At 41.2% G+C, this 19,408-nt stretch overlaps 2 protein-coding genes and 1 long non-coding RNA gene across 6 annotated transcripts; 1 reads left to right on the plus strand and 2 right to left on the minus strand.

The window, feature by feature from the left end:
* Positions 1-255: 255 nt before the first annotated feature.
* GP9 (glycoprotein IX platelet) lies at positions 256-3,422 on the minus strand. Its single transcript, XM_080996845.1, has 3 exons — positions 3,187-3,422; positions 1,645-1,768; positions 256-981 (listed from the first exon to the last, which is right to left on the minus strand). The coding sequence occupies exon 3, from the start codon at positions 978-980 to the stop codon at positions 360-362; it is 621 nt and encodes a 206-aa protein (XP_080852971.1). The 5' UTR covers position 981; positions 1,645-1,768; positions 3,187-3,422; the 3' UTR covers positions 256-359.
* Positions 3,423-3,593: 171 nt separating this feature from the next.
* LOC308472203 lies at positions 3,594-12,660 on the plus strand. 2 transcript variants are annotated; one of them, XR_013983345.1, is made up of 3 exons: positions 3,594-4,187; positions 6,820-6,943; positions 12,490-12,660. It is a non-coding gene; the product is annotated as an uncharacterized lncRNA (long non-coding RNA). The 2 variants fall into 2 exon arrangements; XR_013983346.1 differs by lacking the exon at positions 12,490-12,660 and adding an exon at positions 11,905-12,048.
* LOC308472184 (platelet glycoprotein IX-like) lies at positions 4,883-10,241 on the minus strand. Of its 3 annotated transcripts, none has more exons than XM_080996842.1 (2): positions 10,209-10,241; positions 4,883-7,221 (listed from the first exon to the last, which is right to left on the minus strand). In XM_080996842.1, exon 2 carries the CDS (start codon positions 7,211-7,213, stop codon positions 6,566-6,568), a length of 648 nt encoding a protein of 215 aa, XP_080852968.1. In that variant the 5' UTR covers positions 7,214-7,221; positions 10,209-10,241; the 3' UTR covers positions 4,883-6,565. The 3 variants fall into 3 exon arrangements, with proteins under 3 accessions (XP_080852968.1, XP_080852967.1, XP_080852969.1); XM_080996841.1 differs by lacking the exon at positions 10,209-10,241 and adding an exon at positions 10,077-10,198; XM_080996843.1 differs by lacking the exon at positions 10,209-10,241 and adding an exon at positions 8,484-8,490.
* Positions 12,661-19,408: the final 6,748 nt, after the last annotated feature.

Genomic DNA, 19,408 nt, shown 5'->3' on the forward strand with positions numbered 1-19,408 from the left:
CTCAGCCAGAGCCAGCAAGCCCTATGCACTGACCTATTAGCCTAAAACTGTAATAACGGTCCAGATCTCAGAGCCAAGTTGCACCTCTAATTGCAGGATGTGCTTTTACCAGCAGCATGAAGGCATCATAAATCAGAAACATAATGATTAAAATAAGGACGCTAAAGTCTTTTAAAGTTGCGTATGACGGTTTTCGTGCAGTGAGCACATTCTTGATGAATTGAATTCCCATCCCTTAAAATGAAAAGCCAATAATAACAATTCTTTTCAGTTTTAATGATAAACAGAAATCATTTGCTTGACCTTTTTTCTCACTTGGCAATCTAACACGCAGTAATCACTAGCAGTGATAAATTACTCTAGACTCTTGCTGTTCTTCTTTTCAGCTGATAAGAAGTTGAAGGTAATGTGTTTGGGATCTCCATGCTGTTGTTGCAAATCTCTACTTTAAATTTAGGCCTTTTTGTAATCAAAACCCACAGGAAGAGAAAGAGCACAAAAATGAAGAGGAAGAGGAATGTGTCGCCAAACAAGAAATCAGAACAGAATCTTCGGGGTGTGGAACAAGAAGGAAGCTCACTCCTTCTTAGTTCAGATATTGCTTTTTTGTGAAGTGAAGGTGGAGTGAAGCATCTAATGTCGCTAATCAACGTGTCCCCCGTTTGGTCTTCTAACCAGTTCTTCAAGTACATAATTCCACAGTCGCAATGCCACGGATTGCTAGATAAATTGATGATACGCAGTGCCTGAAGATTATCAAACGCTCCTGCAGGTATTGTTTCCAGATTGTTGTTCTGGAGGTACAGTTCTTGGGCTGAACTGGGTAGAAGTGGAAGAGTTGCCAGCTCTCTGAAGCCACAGTCCACTTTCAGTGGGTTGTGATCAGGTGGAGAGCATGTACAAGGGTGCGGACAGGAGTTTGCAGACGTGGCTTCAAGGAACAGAAGTATCAGTAATCCTATTCCTTGACTTGTGACCATTCTGAAAGTTGAAATCATGGCATCAGCGCAAAGAAATAAGTCACAGCACATTCATGAATGTTGTACTAATGTATAGTATTTCAAATATTTTACTTTAACAGGAAATAATGCCTCTCTCCTCCCCGTTCTATACTTTTGCAGCTGAATCAGTTGTTCCCTTCTCCTATAAAGGGAGGCTTCAGTAGTGGCTGATATAGATTTCCTACACTTTCCTATCAAAACAGCATGAAACTTGCATATAGATAGTCTTCTGTATTCAACACAAAGTGACATGGGTGCATGCCATTGTATACTCTCTGGTGTGCTCTTGCCACTCATAGTCTACACATAGGTTTTGCACACTTCAGTTGCAGTTTCATCTCCCATGTAGGAAGTCTATAGCATGTGGGCATCCATGGGGAAGGGGAAGATTACTTTGGAGGGAATAATTTATTGTTTGTTTTACCAGGCCATCGCTGAAACATCAGATTGAGGATCAGTTTAACTTTTGATTTAATGTTTTCCTCTATGGAACGTTTTGGAATTATCTCTGGTGGGCATATCCAAGGAGACCACTGCCAGAGTGGGGGAGAGAGAAGGGGAAGGGAAAAAACATTCCTTACTCTGAACTACATCTCCGCTTCCTGTTCCTTATGGGCTATCTCTTTTATAACTAAATACTAACCTCTGAAGGGACAAGAAGAGTCCTTCTCCAAATGTGGGATTAGACTCGAGAATCTTGTCTGAAGAAAGCAGATTTCAGGGCGTTGGTGGAGCTTGCTGTCCAGAGGTGGCGAACCTGAAGCTTTCTGTAGACAATTGATAATAATTTTATATATCACACATTTCATATGTAAGCATCACCATCTTACACATTTCGAAGAACAGTGAGTGCAGGAAATGAGTCAAGATGGCAGTTCAAACTAGCATCCCTCTTCTCCATGCACTAAATAGATGTTCCTGTTTACAGATTTGTTGATGGTTGCAAGCTTCACTGCAGTGTTTGGACCAGATAGATTAACATCTTAGAAGAGAGAGTTTTTAACTTTTGTCCAGTAAACTTCTTTTAATTCAAAAGACTGAGTTTCCTTGGGTATAAACAGAAAATCCCACACCATGTTTGCAGGACATGTAGGACTGATCTAAATACAACAAAGCCTCACATACAATAATGCCCTGTGGGCTAGTTTTTCAAATTATGGAAGGGTGTCCTATGGGGTTGGAGGAGGGACACATGGGAGGCATGAAGATTTAGCTAGGGAGAGGATCCTATGGCCAGTACAGCCTACCTTAGGATAAATTGCAGCTTTGTGCCCAATTGTATTTTCCTGCATAAGACAAAAGCAAAGCTGCCCTGTTCCGTTGTTCTTGTAATGACAATGTTGGAAAACTATCCTGTCTACATCACTTAGCACATGGCAGTGAGCTGCGCATATAGACCTACATGCTTACTCATGGAACTGATGGGGAGTTCTGGGTACGGAGGCAGGCAACAAACAGAAATTTTGAGAAGCATTCTGCTAAGGCCAAGTGGTGGTCCTAGCATGGTTTTCCCTACCCAGGTTAATAGATGGTAAACAGAACAGGATGAAGAAACAGTCACAGATTGTTCCTGGTTCTAAGGAAGGAGGGTATCAGAGCAGCTCAGCACCCTGCTAACAAACTTTGAGCACCACCCACCCCACTTTTGAGAACATCCCTTAATTTCTTGTGTTCTTTCACTTTTTGATGCAGCAGCAGTTCCTGCTGTGTTCTCCAAAGAGAGCTAAAGGCTTATCTGTAGCAAATGAGCAGGAAAACCCTGTGATGCATGAAATGCATAGAACAAACCTTTCATAAGATCTAATTATGTACCATATCGTGAATGTAAACGTTAAAGCAAATTAAAGCCATTAATGTTAAATTACCCCTGTGTTATGATTTATGCATGCTCCAAACATGTTGATTGTGGTTGGTTCGTTTTATAAAGGAGATCAGTTTGTTTATTTTCACTGGAAAAAACCTAGGTACTTTTATCCAAGTGAAACCAAAGTACTTTACACAGTAGCATTTAAACTGTCAGTTACCCAAATCAATGGGTTGCTAAAGAAACAGTACTTGATTTGAATAATAATTTCAGGTGTGGATATACCATAGGGTTCATTTGGACACCATGTCATGGACAGCACAGAGAGCATGAGTGCGGCTACTGCAGAGAGAAAATATGCATAGAGATACTGGCACTTACCTCAAGTCCAAAACACATGAGGAGATCAATCTGTTTACAGCTCTGCATTCTTTTATTTTTGGTTTTTTAGAGTATTTATGTTGATTTAGACAGCAGGATTCACTGCACACTCTTCAGTGCGTACGAGAAGGTAGAGTTGGTCAGCAGACTACTTGAGGGGCTTTTCGCAAATCCCTTGGAGAAGCCTTTTTCTGTATGTTCCATTTTATATCTATGCCATAGTAATTTCTTGCCTTTCTGCAGGTTGTGGCAGCAAGGACTGTAATCAACAGCATGCACTGTGCAGCTGGAGTTGATTGGCTGCGTGGGAAGTGGCCCAGTGCTCCTGAAAGAAGTGGCTGGGCAAGATAAGCTGGTGACGCTCCCTCCATCCTCTTTCGGAGCCTGTTAGCTCCTGCTCTGGAAGGATTCCCCCAGATAAAGGCACAGTGGTTCCCACCTGATAAGAAGAATTCTGCTTACTGGAAAGACTGATGCTCCACAATGACTTCTGCTAAGACTTTCATAAGAAGACTTGTTTCCAAAGAAATACTGTCACATTCACCATTCTGCACCATATTCATTTCTGGCCTTTCAACAGCTTCCAAACACAGAAGTCTTCTCATTCGTTCCTGGGCTAGTCCATTTTAAGTTGACATGAGCTCTCTGAAGTCTGAAGTATCATCACAGCCATGGAAGATGGCAGGATCCCCAAGAACGTGCTCTTTGGGGAGCTGCCTTCAAGCACCAGGGCTCTTGGCAGACCAACTCTGTATTACAAAGGTGTCTGCAAACGTGACATGAAGGCTGGCAAATTTAACCTGGCCATGTGGGAATCCATTGCAGATGACCACAGTGCCTGGAGACAGACAGACAGGTTGTGTACCCACAGCAGAGGAGGAGGAATGACTGCTGGGAGGAGCACAGAGAGAAGAAATGCCATGGTGCACCTGTAGCAGCAAAACCTTCATCTGCCCCCCACTCCAACAAAACACCTGTATTGGTTTCTATAGCCACAGCAGGTGCTGTAACCTTCCAATGGTTTGACTTCACCCCCAAAGGCGCACTCCTCCATTGTCTCACAAGACAGATGGATGTCAACCAATTATATATATTTTAGGAACTGTGTGTTTATCCAAATGCAGCTAGGCTCCAAAGGATACGATTCTATACTCAATTATTTGGCAATAAATGCAGGACATTAGTAGGACTTACTTCTCAGTTGACATGTGTATGACTGTGCTGTCAGTTGTTTAAAGAGTCTTAAAGGTAAAGGGACCCCTGACCGTTAGGTCCAGTCGCGGATGACTCTGGGTTTCTGCGCTCATCTCGCTTTACTGGCTGAGGCAGCCAGCATACAGCTTCCGGGTCATGTAGCCAGCATGACTAAGCCACTTCTGGCAAACCAGAATTAAATTAAAGATTCTTAGAGAGCCCTAATTATTACAGAAATTGGCACAGATGTAGGTTCAGTATTTCATCCACGCTGCAAACAGATATCAAGGTTTCCAGACTTTTGGATCCTTGATTCTGATCCGGTGTCCCTGCCTCTGCCTTTTTTTTTACTTCCTCAATTGGATTTCAGCTGACAACTGCTAGAAAAAAATCTGATGATCACCCAACAATCAGCAGTGGTGACATTTTGACTTTTTCATTTTTAGATTTTTGGCTTTCTGTTCTGTCTGCCTTAAAAACATTATAGCACTTTAAAACACAATGGCACTTTAAAAAAAATGTATTTCAGTACAAAATTTAAAATAAACATTTCACCAAAATGGTGTGTTCAGGCACATTGACCCTCCCTATATGATGCCTACTGGCATGGACAGAACCTTGCATGATGCACATACATTGACTTTCCACATTTTGGTGGCCATAGCCATTTTCAATTCCACATGTAGCTTACCATGGAAGAGCAATGACTAGGTAGTATTAAAAGACCCAGTCTGGAAGCACCCCTGCTGTTGATAAGAGAGAGTTCCTACTTCAGAAATGGTGGACAGAATCCCTACTCATGGAGCAGCCACTCACTTCTTCACCCAATACCCTTTTCTTAAATTCAGGTATTATGCCATCCTCATAAGAGCTCTTGTGAAATAATATGGGTCACTGCCATAGCATCCTCTGAAACCAGAGGAGGGGAACCTGTGGCCCTCCAGATGTTGTTAGGACTCCAACTCCAGCCAGCCCCATCCTTGCTCTGAAATATATCGGGCATTAAGTGAGAACTCAGCAATCCCCCCCCCTCTCTGTGTGTGTGTGTGTGTGTGTGTGTGTGTTTAAGTAATGAAACTGGAAAAAGAATAGCTGTGGAAACATGCCACAGAACTTGCTGAGCGTGAGCTACCAGCATGCTTTATTTAAACCAACAAACACCTTGCTCGTTTTTGAGGATTTATGTCCTCTTAAATAACAAAAGGCATCCTGGTGCATCCTAATAAAGCCAGCATGGTGTCTTGAAGCAGGGGGTGTACAGACCGTTACAACTGTAAACTCATAACTAACATTATTGCAAGCAAAGTCACTACTGGGCTTAGTGGTTAGCAACAGTATGCAATGGATGAAGACTCATCAGTAAAGAGTACTAAAGTTTCAGTGACAAAGCCATGAAATTCAGTCATCCATTTCCTGAAGACAGACGTTCTTAAAAGACAAATACTTTTAGAACTGTTGTTCTCTATTCAGAATATATTTGTGGAGTATATGATACATTAATACACACCATAAATGCTATCCCAAATAATCATTTGATATCACAGTAGGCTTTTGGTTGGGCTCTAAAATAGTTTGCTATAGGACATTAATAAATGATGCAACATAAAAGAGATATAACAGCAAACTGAGCTCTCTAATCCAGATCCTTTTTAGGCTAGAGCGTGAGTTTAAGGTTCTAAATTCTTTGTCCTGGTACCTAATTTAGTTTGAGATTAACTTAAACTCTATTTTTTCATATGCATAGCTCTGTGTGCATAGCAGTGATACTATTAATTATCTTTGGGAATGTTTATACGGTTGAGTGCCACAGCAGCAGAAGCCATGGTGCATGAGAGCACATTTCCATTACCCCATGCTATGGTATTCGCACATGTAGTAATAATTACTACATAATTATTTACACAGCTAACAAAATTTGGTTATCCTTGGTTTCACCCCAGTGGCTCACAGAAACATCAAGGGTAGAGTGTGGGTATTGCCATTTGGGAAAACGTAAAGTAACTACATACATTGAACAAGTTCTTATGTAATCAGCAAGAACAAACAGAATATAACTGGTGCTATTTCTTTAGCCTAAGGGACATTTAGTCATGGCTCTGTATGCGCTTGGAGCCTGAACAAACACAACCTTTTAAACAGATGACTTTGGTAATCTTACTGAAGAGCTATTAGTCACTGCAGCAGATCATTTTGATTTCTGTTTTTCCAGGTCATGAATCTGCAGCAGTGGGACTTCAAAAGGATGTAGCTTCCTGGCAGCTTGGGAAGTTAATTTTTTTGAGTATTGTAGAATGCACCTTGCTAAAATTAAGACAATAATTGCCACAAAAATAAGAGCAAAGTCTCTCCAAAAGAAATCAAGGCATTTGATTGGTTGAGGCTTCCTACATCCTTCCAGTTCATTCCCAGTCAGCTGACTCAAGGCTCTCGATTTTACAGAAGCCGGAGATGCACATTGAAGGTTGGCAAGAGAAGCGTTACTGAAGTCTTCCAGCCACTGCTTGAAATATAAAATAGAGCAGTCACAGTGCCAAGGGTTGTTGGAGAAATCAACTTCTTTCAGGTAAATTAAGTTGTCCAGTGCACCAAGAGGAACCGTCGTTAAACTGTTGTTTTGCAGATGAAGAATGTTGATGGTATGGCACGAGTGACATAATTCTGATGACAGGGGAGGCATTTCCTTCAGCCCCATAGAGCTGCAGTTTAATATCCAACCCCTTAGGTCTTCCTGCTGCTCACACAAACAGGGAGGGCAGGGCTTGGGTTGAGCTGTGCTTAATAACAGTAGCACGACCAGTATCCCAGCATTGGAGGAGATCTTTACTTTGTTCATGATCGCAGCTGTGGGACAAGAATATGAACAATGCAATTTGTTGCTCTGTCTTTTACAGCAAAAAAAAATAAATGCAAAATTTTGCCCACTGGATTCTACCAATAGATATTCTAGAATTTCTTTGAAATATGCTGCACAAATTGCTCCTATACAATATATGGAATTCAGCATCTTCAAATGATATGGGAAAGTGGCAACAAGAGATGTAGAAGAGACTCCTGTTGCTTTTGTATAATGTTCAGGGTTACCCCAAGTATTCCAGATCTTCATGGACTACAGTTCCCATCATCCCTGACCATTGATTATGCTGTCTGGGGTTGATGGGTTGTAGTTCAGCAACATCTGGAGGGCACTACATTGACTCCCTCTTGTTTAACCCATTATTTTAGAAAAATGGTGTTGCCCAGAGTACATGGCTAAATATGGGGGGAGGGGGGAGAGAGAATATTGGAATAGCAACTCATCTGGTCAGTGGTTTTGGTTCAGGAACTTGATTTTCCATTGAAATATCAAGGTAACAGAGGATAGAAGATGATCAGTGTCTGGTGTACCAGCCACTGATTCTTGCCTTTCCATATGTTCAGAAGTGCTAGGATGATTTCTTTGCACTGTTCAGATTCCTCATTTTATTCAGATCAGTTGCTGAGCAGTCAGAAGCTTCAGTGTTCTCATTTGTGGCCATTTGCCAAAAAAAATACTTTAAAAAAGATACTTCATGTTTAGAAGAAGCTGGTTTTATATAGGGTTGAAACTTCAGATCTTCCTACAATATGCATATAATGACTTATTGAACTAGTTTCCTGAACATGCCAAACTATGAAGAAAGACTCACTGCAGGGTATCTTTCTGTATCATATTATCATGTGATGAGGATTTTAGTTTTACCATGCATTAGATGGAGATGTATGTTAAAGTGGTTGTTTGTATTTATCTACTTCTCTCCAAATTACCCTATTTTCCTTTCTCCTCATCTTTCTCTGTTCTGTCTCTGAGGGCCGACTCACACATGCGTGCTCACCATATGACTGCAGTAGCACCATAGTGATTTTCAAGTATGAATGGATGCATCACAGATCAAGTATAGATAGAAATTCCATAGCACCTGATTGATGGTACTTTAAATGCACAGCTTTCCAATGAAGTCAACACGCTGAGCTGAAGTGCTGAATTATCAAGTGTTCACAAGAATATGCAAAACCAGCCTGGAGTTCTATGCCATTTCTCTTGTGCCCATCCTTCCATTTTATTAACAAATAGCACTTTACATTACCTGAACACCCTGGTCCATCTTGTTGTGCTAAAAAAAAAAAAAAGTGTTTGACTAGTTGTGCCAGAATGAAGATTGCCAACCCATTGAAAGCACTGTAGTGCAGATAGATGGTGTTTGCTAAATTTTTATTCTGATATGCATTGGAATTACATCTATGGCTCCTGATCCACTAACATATATGCATGCTTAAGCCTGCTTATATGCATGGATCTATCTCCTTAGCTGGATGGGGGCATTTGTATATAGTGGTTGTTTCTTATAGATGTCACACAAAATGCAATGAGTCTAATTTTGGCAGGGTAAATGTGGAACTGTGTGTGTGTGTGTGTGTGTAAGAGACACACAGAGAGAGAGTGCATGGTACTGTTGAAATAATGACATAATTACTTCACAACAAGCAGAACTTAGGGAATATAATTCAGCTTACATTATCACCCTGCCAGCTCAATAATGTAAATTGTCTCTAAGCATCTTTCAACAGAATAGTCACATATATAAATACATTTTTAAGCACAATGAGTTGGATCAGGGTAAAAGAGGAAGATCCAACAGAAACATCAGTTTTTGACCATTATGTTTAGGACAGCTTTCCCCAGCCTGATAGAGTATTATTTTCAGCCTTTTAAAAGTCGTTGGGGGAGCGTACATACTGAAGGTGTAATGAAAGTTATCTACTCTGGTATAGAAGGGTCTTTTAAAGTTCATCTCTATCATTGTGAAAAATATAGGTCATGTTTCCTGAGCCACAAGTTTTATTATTACATATATTAGGCAGAGATTTAAGTTGAAGAAAACAAGTTTACAGCACACACTTCTGAAATGAAATGCTTTAAATGTGCTGAAAGCCACATATTTAAGGAAATAACCGGCTTTTATCTCTAAAAGTGGGCAATTCACCAGATTGGCATCACCACATTTACTCCAGAGCTTAATTTTATATTGGTGAGAACAAGAGTTACAAGCTTAGTAAAGCCCAGTAAGGGTCAAACTTGGCAATATGTTAATCATGTCCTTAAGCACATGAATTTTCTTTCAAAAATAGCTAGCACAGGGACCCAGCCCAGATTAAGACCCGGGCACAGGCATTAGTGGGCTTTAACCCTTGGTCTCCCATTGTGGCCCCAGTCTGGTCAGAGGGCCATGCCACCTCATTGAGCTATGTAGCCATAACAGTGAACTAATCATACACTCCATCCCACTTATGGGCATAGCTGGGGGGGGGGGGGGCAGGGGGCAGCTGCCCCCCTAGATCAAGTAAAACAATAGAAATACTTAACTAAGTGACCAATCACATCAGTTCTGCCCACCCTAACAAAAATCCTGGCTGCACCCAAGATACCACTGCAGTGGTTTTCTCCTGGAATACTGATAGCTCACAAAAAACAACAGTAATTTGTGTGTGTGAATCTATCCAAGGAGAGAACTTGAAATGAAAACTAGTGGAAAATGAAAAGAGAGCTTCCAGCTGCCAAATAGAAGTAGCAACAAATGCTATGCAGCAGAGTATCCTGTGTGATTTAATAAGAAACTTAAGTAATGCCAAGTTTTCTCATAGAACTATAAACTAAAAGATGGTTGAATTGCACACCTTACCTTATTTCTTGAAAAAAGAAAGAAAATAAATGCTGGTGTCTTCCCACTGAAGCTTCTTCCAGTCTTGCAGCAATGGCCAAAGTAGAATAATTCCTGAACTCCAGGAAGGAAATGAGTTTATAAAGGACTCACCACATAAGCCAAGCCTTCTTCATTATCTGTTTGAAAGCGGTTGCCTTTACAAATGCACAATGCCAGCCTCCTAAGTTTTGTTTTCTTCTATATTGGGTTCTTTTGTTTTCTTCTATATTGGGTTCAGCAAGCAAGAAAAAAATAATTCCCAGTACTTGTGGAATATATTTTGTTTACCCCCTAAAAGACAACAAAAGGTTTTAGTAAGATGAAATTCTTTGTTTCTCATCCTTGGCCCTATGTACTTTTTCATCAGCATCAAATTTTCTTTATACTTCTTAAAGTCAATTACTCAATTTAGGCTATATAAGCTTTGGGAGCTAGTGGAATTGTAACCGAAGAGATACAATGAGCCCCGAGGCCATCTAGTCTATATCCTGCACCGAGGAATAATTTATCATATCTTATTCCCCATACAGATTATTGTGCAGAGGTAAGCAAAGATGCACCATGCCTTAGCCATCTTTCAATAAAACAGCAAATCTAATACTGTAATATGCTGAGCTGCCCCTTTTGCTTAGCCAGGAAGTGTAAGACCTATGAGTAGCTGAGAGCGATTGACATAGGAATCCATTAATCAGAGCACCAGCACTTCCAAATGTTCATCTGATTCTGCAGAGTTGATAAGATCTGCTACATTCACTGCTGCCAGTCAGAGTGGATGAAACTAGAACAGGTTGACCAACATAGGTTACTTTCAGGCAGCTTCATAGAATGCCTTGGTTTGTGTTGGAATGGGATGAGATTGTTACATTTCTTGCTGCTGAAGGTCATGGTATCATCCAAACTAGAAGAAGGTACTTGGCCAACTAGAAAGACAAGGACTCAAGTCCTTTCTCCATCCCCTTAGTTAACACAACTGTATTCTTAAAGTAGATTAACTAGATTTCTGAGCCAGGTGGAAGATACACCCTGCAAGAAATATGTAGCCCATGTGGCAGTCTCCCATAGAGTTGTCCCTTACGTATTGCCCAAAATGAGAAAACTAATTACAAAAAAAGCAAGAGATTTGCATAAAAATTGAATATGCTAACTAATGTGGAGAAAGGCAAATGTGCAAATAATTACTATAATTTACATTTTAGCGTAGTGGGGAAAACTGACCAGCAATCTGTTCATGGCGAAACTTGGGTCAGACAGCCCTCCCAATAGAGGACTGTGCTTTGAAAGTCCCTCAAACAGAATATTGTCATCTGTAAAGGAGAATATTTCTTCACTCAGTTGAAGCCAGCTGCAAAGAAGCTTTGTTTGGCTTAAAGACTCTTTTCCCTGTACTTAAAGGTCAGGAAAGAGAAGTGGGCCATTTAGTTGCCCATGAGACCAGATTTGGCTTAAAGGCTGCTAGTTGCCTGGTTTATGGGTTTATCATTAAAAATATTTACACTCAGCCTTCATGTGTACGGATACAGAGGGTGGGGGGGCACACCATAAGCTCAGGTGTTTGACCTTCTGTTATCTGTCTTTGAAGAAAAAGAGTGGGCACTACAGGTGTGTGTGTGTGTGTGTGTGTGTGTGTGTATTACACACACACACACACACACACACACACACCTTTCTTTAGGTATATACGCTGGCTGGCATTTAAGCTCTGCAGTTTCCTTCTTTGCTTTCACAGGGGGTGGAGCAGGGAGCTCTTGAGAAAGCCTTGCCAGCTTCAGACCACCCTATGACATCTCTTCATTGCTCTCATCTATAGTCTCAAGAAAGCTTCACTGGCTTCAGATATCCCTGAAAGTGGGGGAACCAGAGAGACAAGTGAAAGGGACGGCTACCACCTGAAAGCATCCAGACACCTCGAGTGACTTCTACCTGGCAACTTCTTCTGCTGACTTCAGCCTGCCATCTTTCCATATCCACCATTCATACACATACACACATCATTTCTCCTGACCGCAACTGAAACCTCCCATTTTTATAGGGGCCATTCATACACACAAGCATACACCAGCCTACATCCATGAAAAACACCAGCAAAAAATGTTCATACATTTTTCACTCTCCACCAGTTCATATTCATGCCCTGGCTTCAACTCACAAATATCCACCAGCTTCTGTTGACTAGCTTCCAAAGGTGAAATCCAAGCAGCTTATACCCATGAACACCAGCCAGCTCCAGCCACTGGCTTCTGAATATGATCTTTATCACTTTCCACCCACCAACACCTGCCAGCTTCCGTTAAGTCCATCACTAGACATCAGCCATTTTCCAGCTGTGGGTATTGGCTGTCTTCAAGCTGCAGTCCTGCTCAGCAAGTGACCTTGCCTTATTATCACTCCATAGCATCTCACAACCAGATGATCACATCCGTCCATCTGCCAATTCTCCTCCTACATGTGGAAGAAAACAAGGCAACACTGAATGTCACAGCTGTTGCACACTGTGTTCTGTTGGAGAAAAGGAAAAGACCCACCTTTATGTCCACTCAGCTGCCATGTACGTTCGTGATGTCACAGGTAGGCTGCAGCCAATGGCAACAGGTGGGGATACATAATCATAATCTTGGAAATCACAACTGTGGGTGTACCACAGCAGTGATTTATTTGTGTGCTTGTTTAGCATTAAAAATAATAACGCCCCCCCCCCACCTCTGCCTAGACTAGAGTCTATGCAATAATTTGCAGCCAGCTCCCACCAGGCTGAAATTTGCAAGCCGCTCACACAATCAGTTTGTTAACTTTTTAAAATAGGGGCGCTCACCCACCTGGAAATTCAAACCCTCCCTCTGCCACCTGGAGCCAGACAGGCAAACTTGGAGACTTCAGGTCAGGCCTGGGGGGTCTGCCAACCCTAATTTTGCATGTCTTCAACCTGAGCACCCTGCCTCTTGATGATGATAAACTGTTGTTTTGTAAGAAAAATGAGGAGGCAAGACAAGCTCTTGACTTTTAAAATTCTGCCATACTCCACAACCTGTCTGAGATTTTGTTTAATTATTATTTACTTTCTAAAACTGGCCTGAAGGGACTCCAACTCTTACTACCCAGCACCTAAGATTAGTTGGTAATCTTCCCTTAAAATATGATTTATGGTACACATTTGTTTCCTAACATTTAAGAGCATCCTGAAACAGAGCTACAAGCAGAAGAATAAAAAAAGGCATTGAATATCTTTAGAATAATAATCACGGGAGAAAATGAGGCAACAAACAACAGCAACCCATTAAAATGAGTAGGCTGCCTCACTGTCAACTACAAAGCAACAAACTGTTTCTGAAGAGACTGTTAAATGGAGTGGTTGAGCAGGGAAGATCCATTCAATGTAGCTTAAAAGTCCTGCTACTGCGCTCGCTTCAGCAGCACATATACTAAAATTGGAACAATGCAGAGAAGATGAGCATAGCCCCTGCGCAAGGATGACACGCAAATTTGTGAAGCGTTCCATATTTATAAAACCTGCTACTGGTTCTTAGCAGCTTCTGTTCGCATCATCAGAACTTGGTGAGCAGAACAGATATGGTACAGGTGTTACAGGTCACTTCAGCAGCTTCCATCCTTGTCTCTTGGTCCTATGTATAAGGTGAAGCAACACTCCGGGCCTCCTCAAAGTTAAAGTCTGCTATATATAGAAACAAACCTCTTGCTAAGCACCACACACCCCTTTTCATTTATCCATCCACAGTGCCAACTTTTTAAAATCACATCTAGCTCATCTACCAGGCTTGGGGAGGACTTCTGGATTCTCCAGTTGTGTACACACTAACTTGCATGCAGCAGAAAAATGTATTTTTCTTTTTTCTCAACCTGGAATCATTCATTCTTATCCTCAACATGCTGCTGTCAATCTAGACTGATTCTAAATTCTGCTGTCCACAAGCATGGGTGTTGCTACTTGATATACATTTGAAAGCCATTTGATTAGGTTATACATGCCTTTTCCTCCCTGGCACATGCTCCAGGTGAATGAAGAAGGAAGTGGTGGTTGTGATCTTGGTATGCACCCACCCACAACATTATTGGGCAGGTGTGAATATATCCCTCTCCCTTCCCCATTCCCAGGACTGCCTACACCTGTTTTCAGGTGGACATGCAGATGGTAATGCAGAAGGAATGAGCTGCTATTTTAAGAATGAAACAAGTTGCTCAGGAAGTGCTTTTCAGGAACAAAGATGAAGCAGAGCTAGATTGTGCATAGATTATATAGACAAAATAAGTACTCAGTCTCCACCGATTCAAGAAGAAAGTGTCCTGTGTGCGTAGACTAAGTGTATGTAATGGCAAATAAAGCCTGGAGATTGTGACCTTTCTGTAGGACACCTGGGGTTTTCCCCTCAGGCCATGGGAGAGCTAGGATGTAGCAGACATTAGCAAATTTTCCACCCTCTTGTGTCCTCAAAGCTTCCTTCCAAGAGAGTGTTTTCTTTTGGGGATTTATTATTCCATCAGCAGTGTGAGCACAGCTTGTATTTACTTGCAGGGAGATTCATGCATACAAATGGCAGTGTGTTTGAGCTCTTGCTGTTCTTCAGGAGTCGGGGTTCAGGACACCTGGATTAAACCTAAATGCCTAGATGAAGTCCATAACTGGTCTGTTCAGGTCAACCTGTGTAAAGTATACTTACAGAGAACAAACTACGGACCTCTCATTAAGGAAAGAATGCACTGTGGTCTCTTTCATTGTGGTGAGTGATTTATGCTGTTAAGGCAAATACAGTGGTACCTCGGGTTAAGTACTTAATTTGTTCCGGAGGTCCGTTCTTAAGCTGAAGCATCACTTTAGCTAATGAGGCCTCCTGCTGCTGCCGCGCCACTGGAGTACGATTTCTGTTTTCATCCTGAAGCAAAGTTATTAACGTGAGGTATTATTTCTAGGTTAGCAGAGTCTGTAACCTGAAGCGTATGTAACCTGAAGCGTATGTAACCTGAGGTACCACTGTACCTTTTCATTCCTGGACTTTTACAATTCTCAGTCTTCTTACCTGCTTCTTCACTTCAGTTGCCTGGTGATTTTATTATTCTAATTAAACACCAAGCAGCTAGGACTATTGCCTCAGATAATACACCTCTGTTGAAACACACCCTTCTGTAATTGGATTACTATAGAATAACATACTGGGGACGTAGATAATAAACACACAGGAGATGCATTATTTGGAACTCCCCTGGATGCTTCTTTTAACTAATTAGCAGCCACATCATGGGGCCTGCTTGGGGAAGTGGGGCCAGGGGAGGAGTGTTTAACACTTTTTCTTAGCTTAACCCGTGAAATAGATGGATGCATTTCGTAAACTCTTTTAGCTGTCAAACCATTGTGCGGGGGGGGGGGGTTAAAGCCTAGTTAAGCTTAAGATGAAATACTAACACTAAATTCACTGTGGCTCCATCAGCAGTTTTAATTTAAATGTTCTGTGCATAGATAGCGTCATGAAGGTCAATGGGGCCAAGCATATTGGTATGTTGGGTTTGAAATGCTGTCACTCAATATACATCTTAAGTTTCTGTTTTATTTGAAAATGCAGATTCCCTCCCTAATGCTGTTATTTGATCAGCTTATAAATTAAACCTGAACCCTTGCATTAAAGGAATTTCAGTGAGATTTAAGAAAGAAAAAAACCCTAGGGTGTTCAACTTTCTCCCAGCAGGGGTCGCTGAAGTAGTTTTGTTCATAGTGGCACGTATGTGGAAAGAATGTATGCAATGAAATGGCTTGGGTCTGCTTCAGTTTTGTAACATGAGAAGCAAATTTTTCATAGGAAGAAGGGTGTCAGTTGTTTGTCATGTGTAATGTCATGTGTAAGCGTGACAGCATGTCATGTGTAGGGATGCTGTAGTGTTTCAGTGCTCCTATATTCTGTGAAGTAGATGTGTGCAGAATTTTCATATGCAACAGTCTATAGAGGGTTTGCACACTTTAGCCTACCTTGAAGTTTTCTCTGTGTAGGAAATGCCTTATTTTTTATATTAAAACAAACAAATAAAAACTAGAGGGAGAGAAAAAAATCATGCTGAGTTTAGCTTCATGTTGTTCTTCATGAGCAAACTCCAGCTCACATAGATCTTATTTGTCATCCTGTTATAACGTCATTGATCTGTTAAGGAAGAAACATTTAGATATATGTGTACATTGTAAGATATACGTGTACATTGTTAGTACAGATACAGTAGACCTTTCCGGGAATTAGACCTACTGTAACCATATATATATAAGTGGTCACAACATTGTGCTTGCATAAGACTTTTATTTCAAAAGACCACAACTATTGTTGCTTAGTGGCATTTCAACAGTTGGACACATTACACTGTTGTGGGACTTTCCACTTCCTTTATATCCTGTTGAGGGTAGAAGAAGAATTGCCTCTAAAGCAGGAGTGGCTAACCTAGGAACCTCCAGAGGCTACTGGACTACAATTCCCATCAGCACCAGGCAGCATGTCCAAAGGTCGAAGATGAAAGCAGTAGCAGTGCAGAAAGGCCTGCAGGTAAGATAGTGTGAATTCTCTCTTCCTTTGAGCTTATTGTTCCCTGGAAGACATAGTGCTTCCACTCAAATTTTGGACTGCTCCTCTCAGCCAGTGTCAGAGGCTGTTTTGTCTTTTCTGCTTGTTTGTGGTCTGAGACTCAGTGCAAACTTTCCCCTTTCGAGCTGTTCCATGTTTCAGAGTTTGCCCTTGGAGAACGGTCAAGCAGCTGGTCTCTTGGTCTGACCCCCCAAGCATGCCTTTTTTTTTTTTTAAAGGCTAATAGCACTAATCTTCCTTCATCCTTGTGCCCCTTTTAGAATTAATCAGATTCAGCTTTCACAGCTCTTGGATAGCAGTCGATAATTTTGAGAGAAGAAGTCAATAATTTTAATGCTCCCGCCACGTGCTTCAGTAGCTGAGAGTGTTGTCAGTCAGGGCCCTGCTGAGAAGCATTGACGGATTGTGTTGAAAAGAAACTGCCAATTCCATTTTGCTTCTTGCCGACAACAGGTCCTGATAACGATCCTCCCCGGTTTAGTGCTGGGGTTTACATAACCAGTGCCGGCTGTCCACTGGCTTACAGAGCAGGCTATGGGAACATAGGAAGCTGCCTTATACCAAGTCACCCCAATAATCAATTTAGCTCTGTTTTGTCTGCACCAGCTAGCAGTGGATGTCCGGAGCTTCAGGCAGGGGACATTTCCAGCCCTAGTTGAAGATGCCAGGAGTTGAACTTGAGACCTTCTGCATGCAATGCAGATGCTGTACTACTGAGCTGTGGTCTTTCCCTTGCATTAGACACGATACACACATGTCCTGAGTGATGTACAAGCATTTTGGAGCTATGGGGTGTGGATTACAGTGCTGATCAGAGCTGGCCCACCCTTTGCACGGGCTGAAGAGCACCACCTCAAGTGTCAGAAGTGCAAGAGGCATTTCCCTTAATAACGGTTTTGTCTAATACACACATTTTTGCTAAGCAATGTTCCTTAATATAATGCATTTTTGTATGCCATTTTAATCAGTATATGCCTGTTTCTGCACACTTCACCCATGCATGTGCATTTTTGTACTCAATACTTGGCTGGAGAACTGCATTGCAAATTTCAGAGAAGTGCAAATTTCAAATGATGTTGTGTTTCGTTTCATGTGCTGTTTCAGAAAGGCTACCGTAATTGGGAAAGTTCACCTTGAGATGCAAAATGGATCTATTTTCTCCTCCATCCTTAGCAGGATGGTGTCCCTGTTGTATTCCTTTACCTTCTTCCAGATAAGCAAATGACTACTATTAACTCCTGCAAGGAAAGGGGGAAATGACCATCTTGAGAACTGTGAGAGGAGGTCCTGGGAGGAGGACTGTGTCTCTGCATCCTCCAGAATCCTTGTCATTTATATGCCCACTCTACACCCACCCACACCCCATAATGATAGGCGTTTTAATAATCAAACATCAAGACAGATCTTTTCCCCAGGAATCAGATAATTAAATTAAAGCTTGTTCAAATTGAAATGTTAATCCAGAGAATGGTTATGATTGGGAGGTGGGGGTGGGAAGGAGAGAATCCCCTTTTAATCAAACGGCATTATTAAGAAAGTAAGCATCATGCTCCACGCACCAACACTTGGCTAGTCTAAGATTAGTTGGCTTGATTGAAAATGTAAGCCTGTCCTCAAGCCAGTCAGTATATCTGAGAGTGGAGAAGAGCAAGGGGTGCCAAAGATGTGTAATTGACTTTTCCCACCCACTGCATAATAACGCTGACAGGATCATAAAAGATGCAATAAGATTAAAGAGCACTTGGAACAGTTTGTTTTTGTTTTTCATTAAAAGAACTTGGCACAAAACAGAGGCTATGCCCCCAGCACTGCGCAAGTGCTGACATTTTCTGCCTGATGAGCAATAAGTGCAAGGGCTGTGTGTTGCGCTTTACCATCACGCTGACAGTTTGTTTTCCTCAGTAGCAATTAGGAATGAATTTGTGGCTGATGCAAAAGAGGGAGAGTGAGAAAAGCCAAGCAGAGTGACCTCCACATCAGACCTCTGCTGCACGGCTGTGATTAAGTAATTTTAAAAAAACCATCTCCACTTGCCTTCTCATACACCTACTCTTTTCTCTTAGAAGAAGCTAATTTGACTATATATATATATATATATATATATATATATGTATACATTTTGATTTTTATTTCAAGAGACTCTTCAAAATTCCTCCTGAATAAGTATTACAAGCAGCTATTCTGATAGTGTACAGAAACACTGATGCTTTCAGAGTTTGAATCAGATATATGTATATATTGTGTACATTCTCAGTGATTATCAGAACTATTACCAGTGATTTTTTTTCCTAAAAAAATGTTTAGGGGTTCTCATTTTCCTACTCATATTGAAATACTGGCCCTCAGTGAGGCCAAACTTAGATTCACAAAATGTTTAGGGGTATGTGTCCTCCTGCGTGTCCCCCCAGAAAGAAAAGCACTGACTTTCACCATCACAAAAGTTTTGCAGTTGTAGGGTCTATGGGATAGGTCATTTTCCATTCAGGTCCAACATATTTTAAAAGCTTGCAAAGTGGCTGGTTTAGTTAACAATTTCCTTTCATTTTTAATAAATATCATTATTTATTAAATAATAATATTGCTGTAACAATAATAACACTGTAAAAATAATAATATTGAAGAAAAACTGCTATTAAAATCTCCACACTCAGAAACAAAAACTGGCATCAGAGCAATAAAGAGACTATTCATTACTGCTCTTCCACCCACTCATCAGGAAGAAACAAAATGAGATGAACGTGCAAA

Source organism: Podarcis pityusensis, assembly GCF_964106645.2.
Source record: "Podarcis pityusensis genome assembly, chromosome: 2".
NCBI classification, from domain to species: Eukaryota; Metazoa; Chordata; class Lepidosauria; order Squamata; family Lacertidae; genus Podarcis; species Podarcis pityusensis.

What these genes read in the sequence shown, in the direction of transcription:
- GP9 (XM_080996845.1), bottom strand. Translation starts at nt 980, where the DNA reads ATGGTCACAAGTCAAGGAATAGGATTACTGATACTTCTGTTCCTTGAA.
- LOC308472184 (XM_080996842.1), bottom strand. Translation starts at nt 7,213, where the DNA reads ATGAACAAAGTAAAGATCTCCTCCAATGCTGGGATACTGGTCGTGCTA.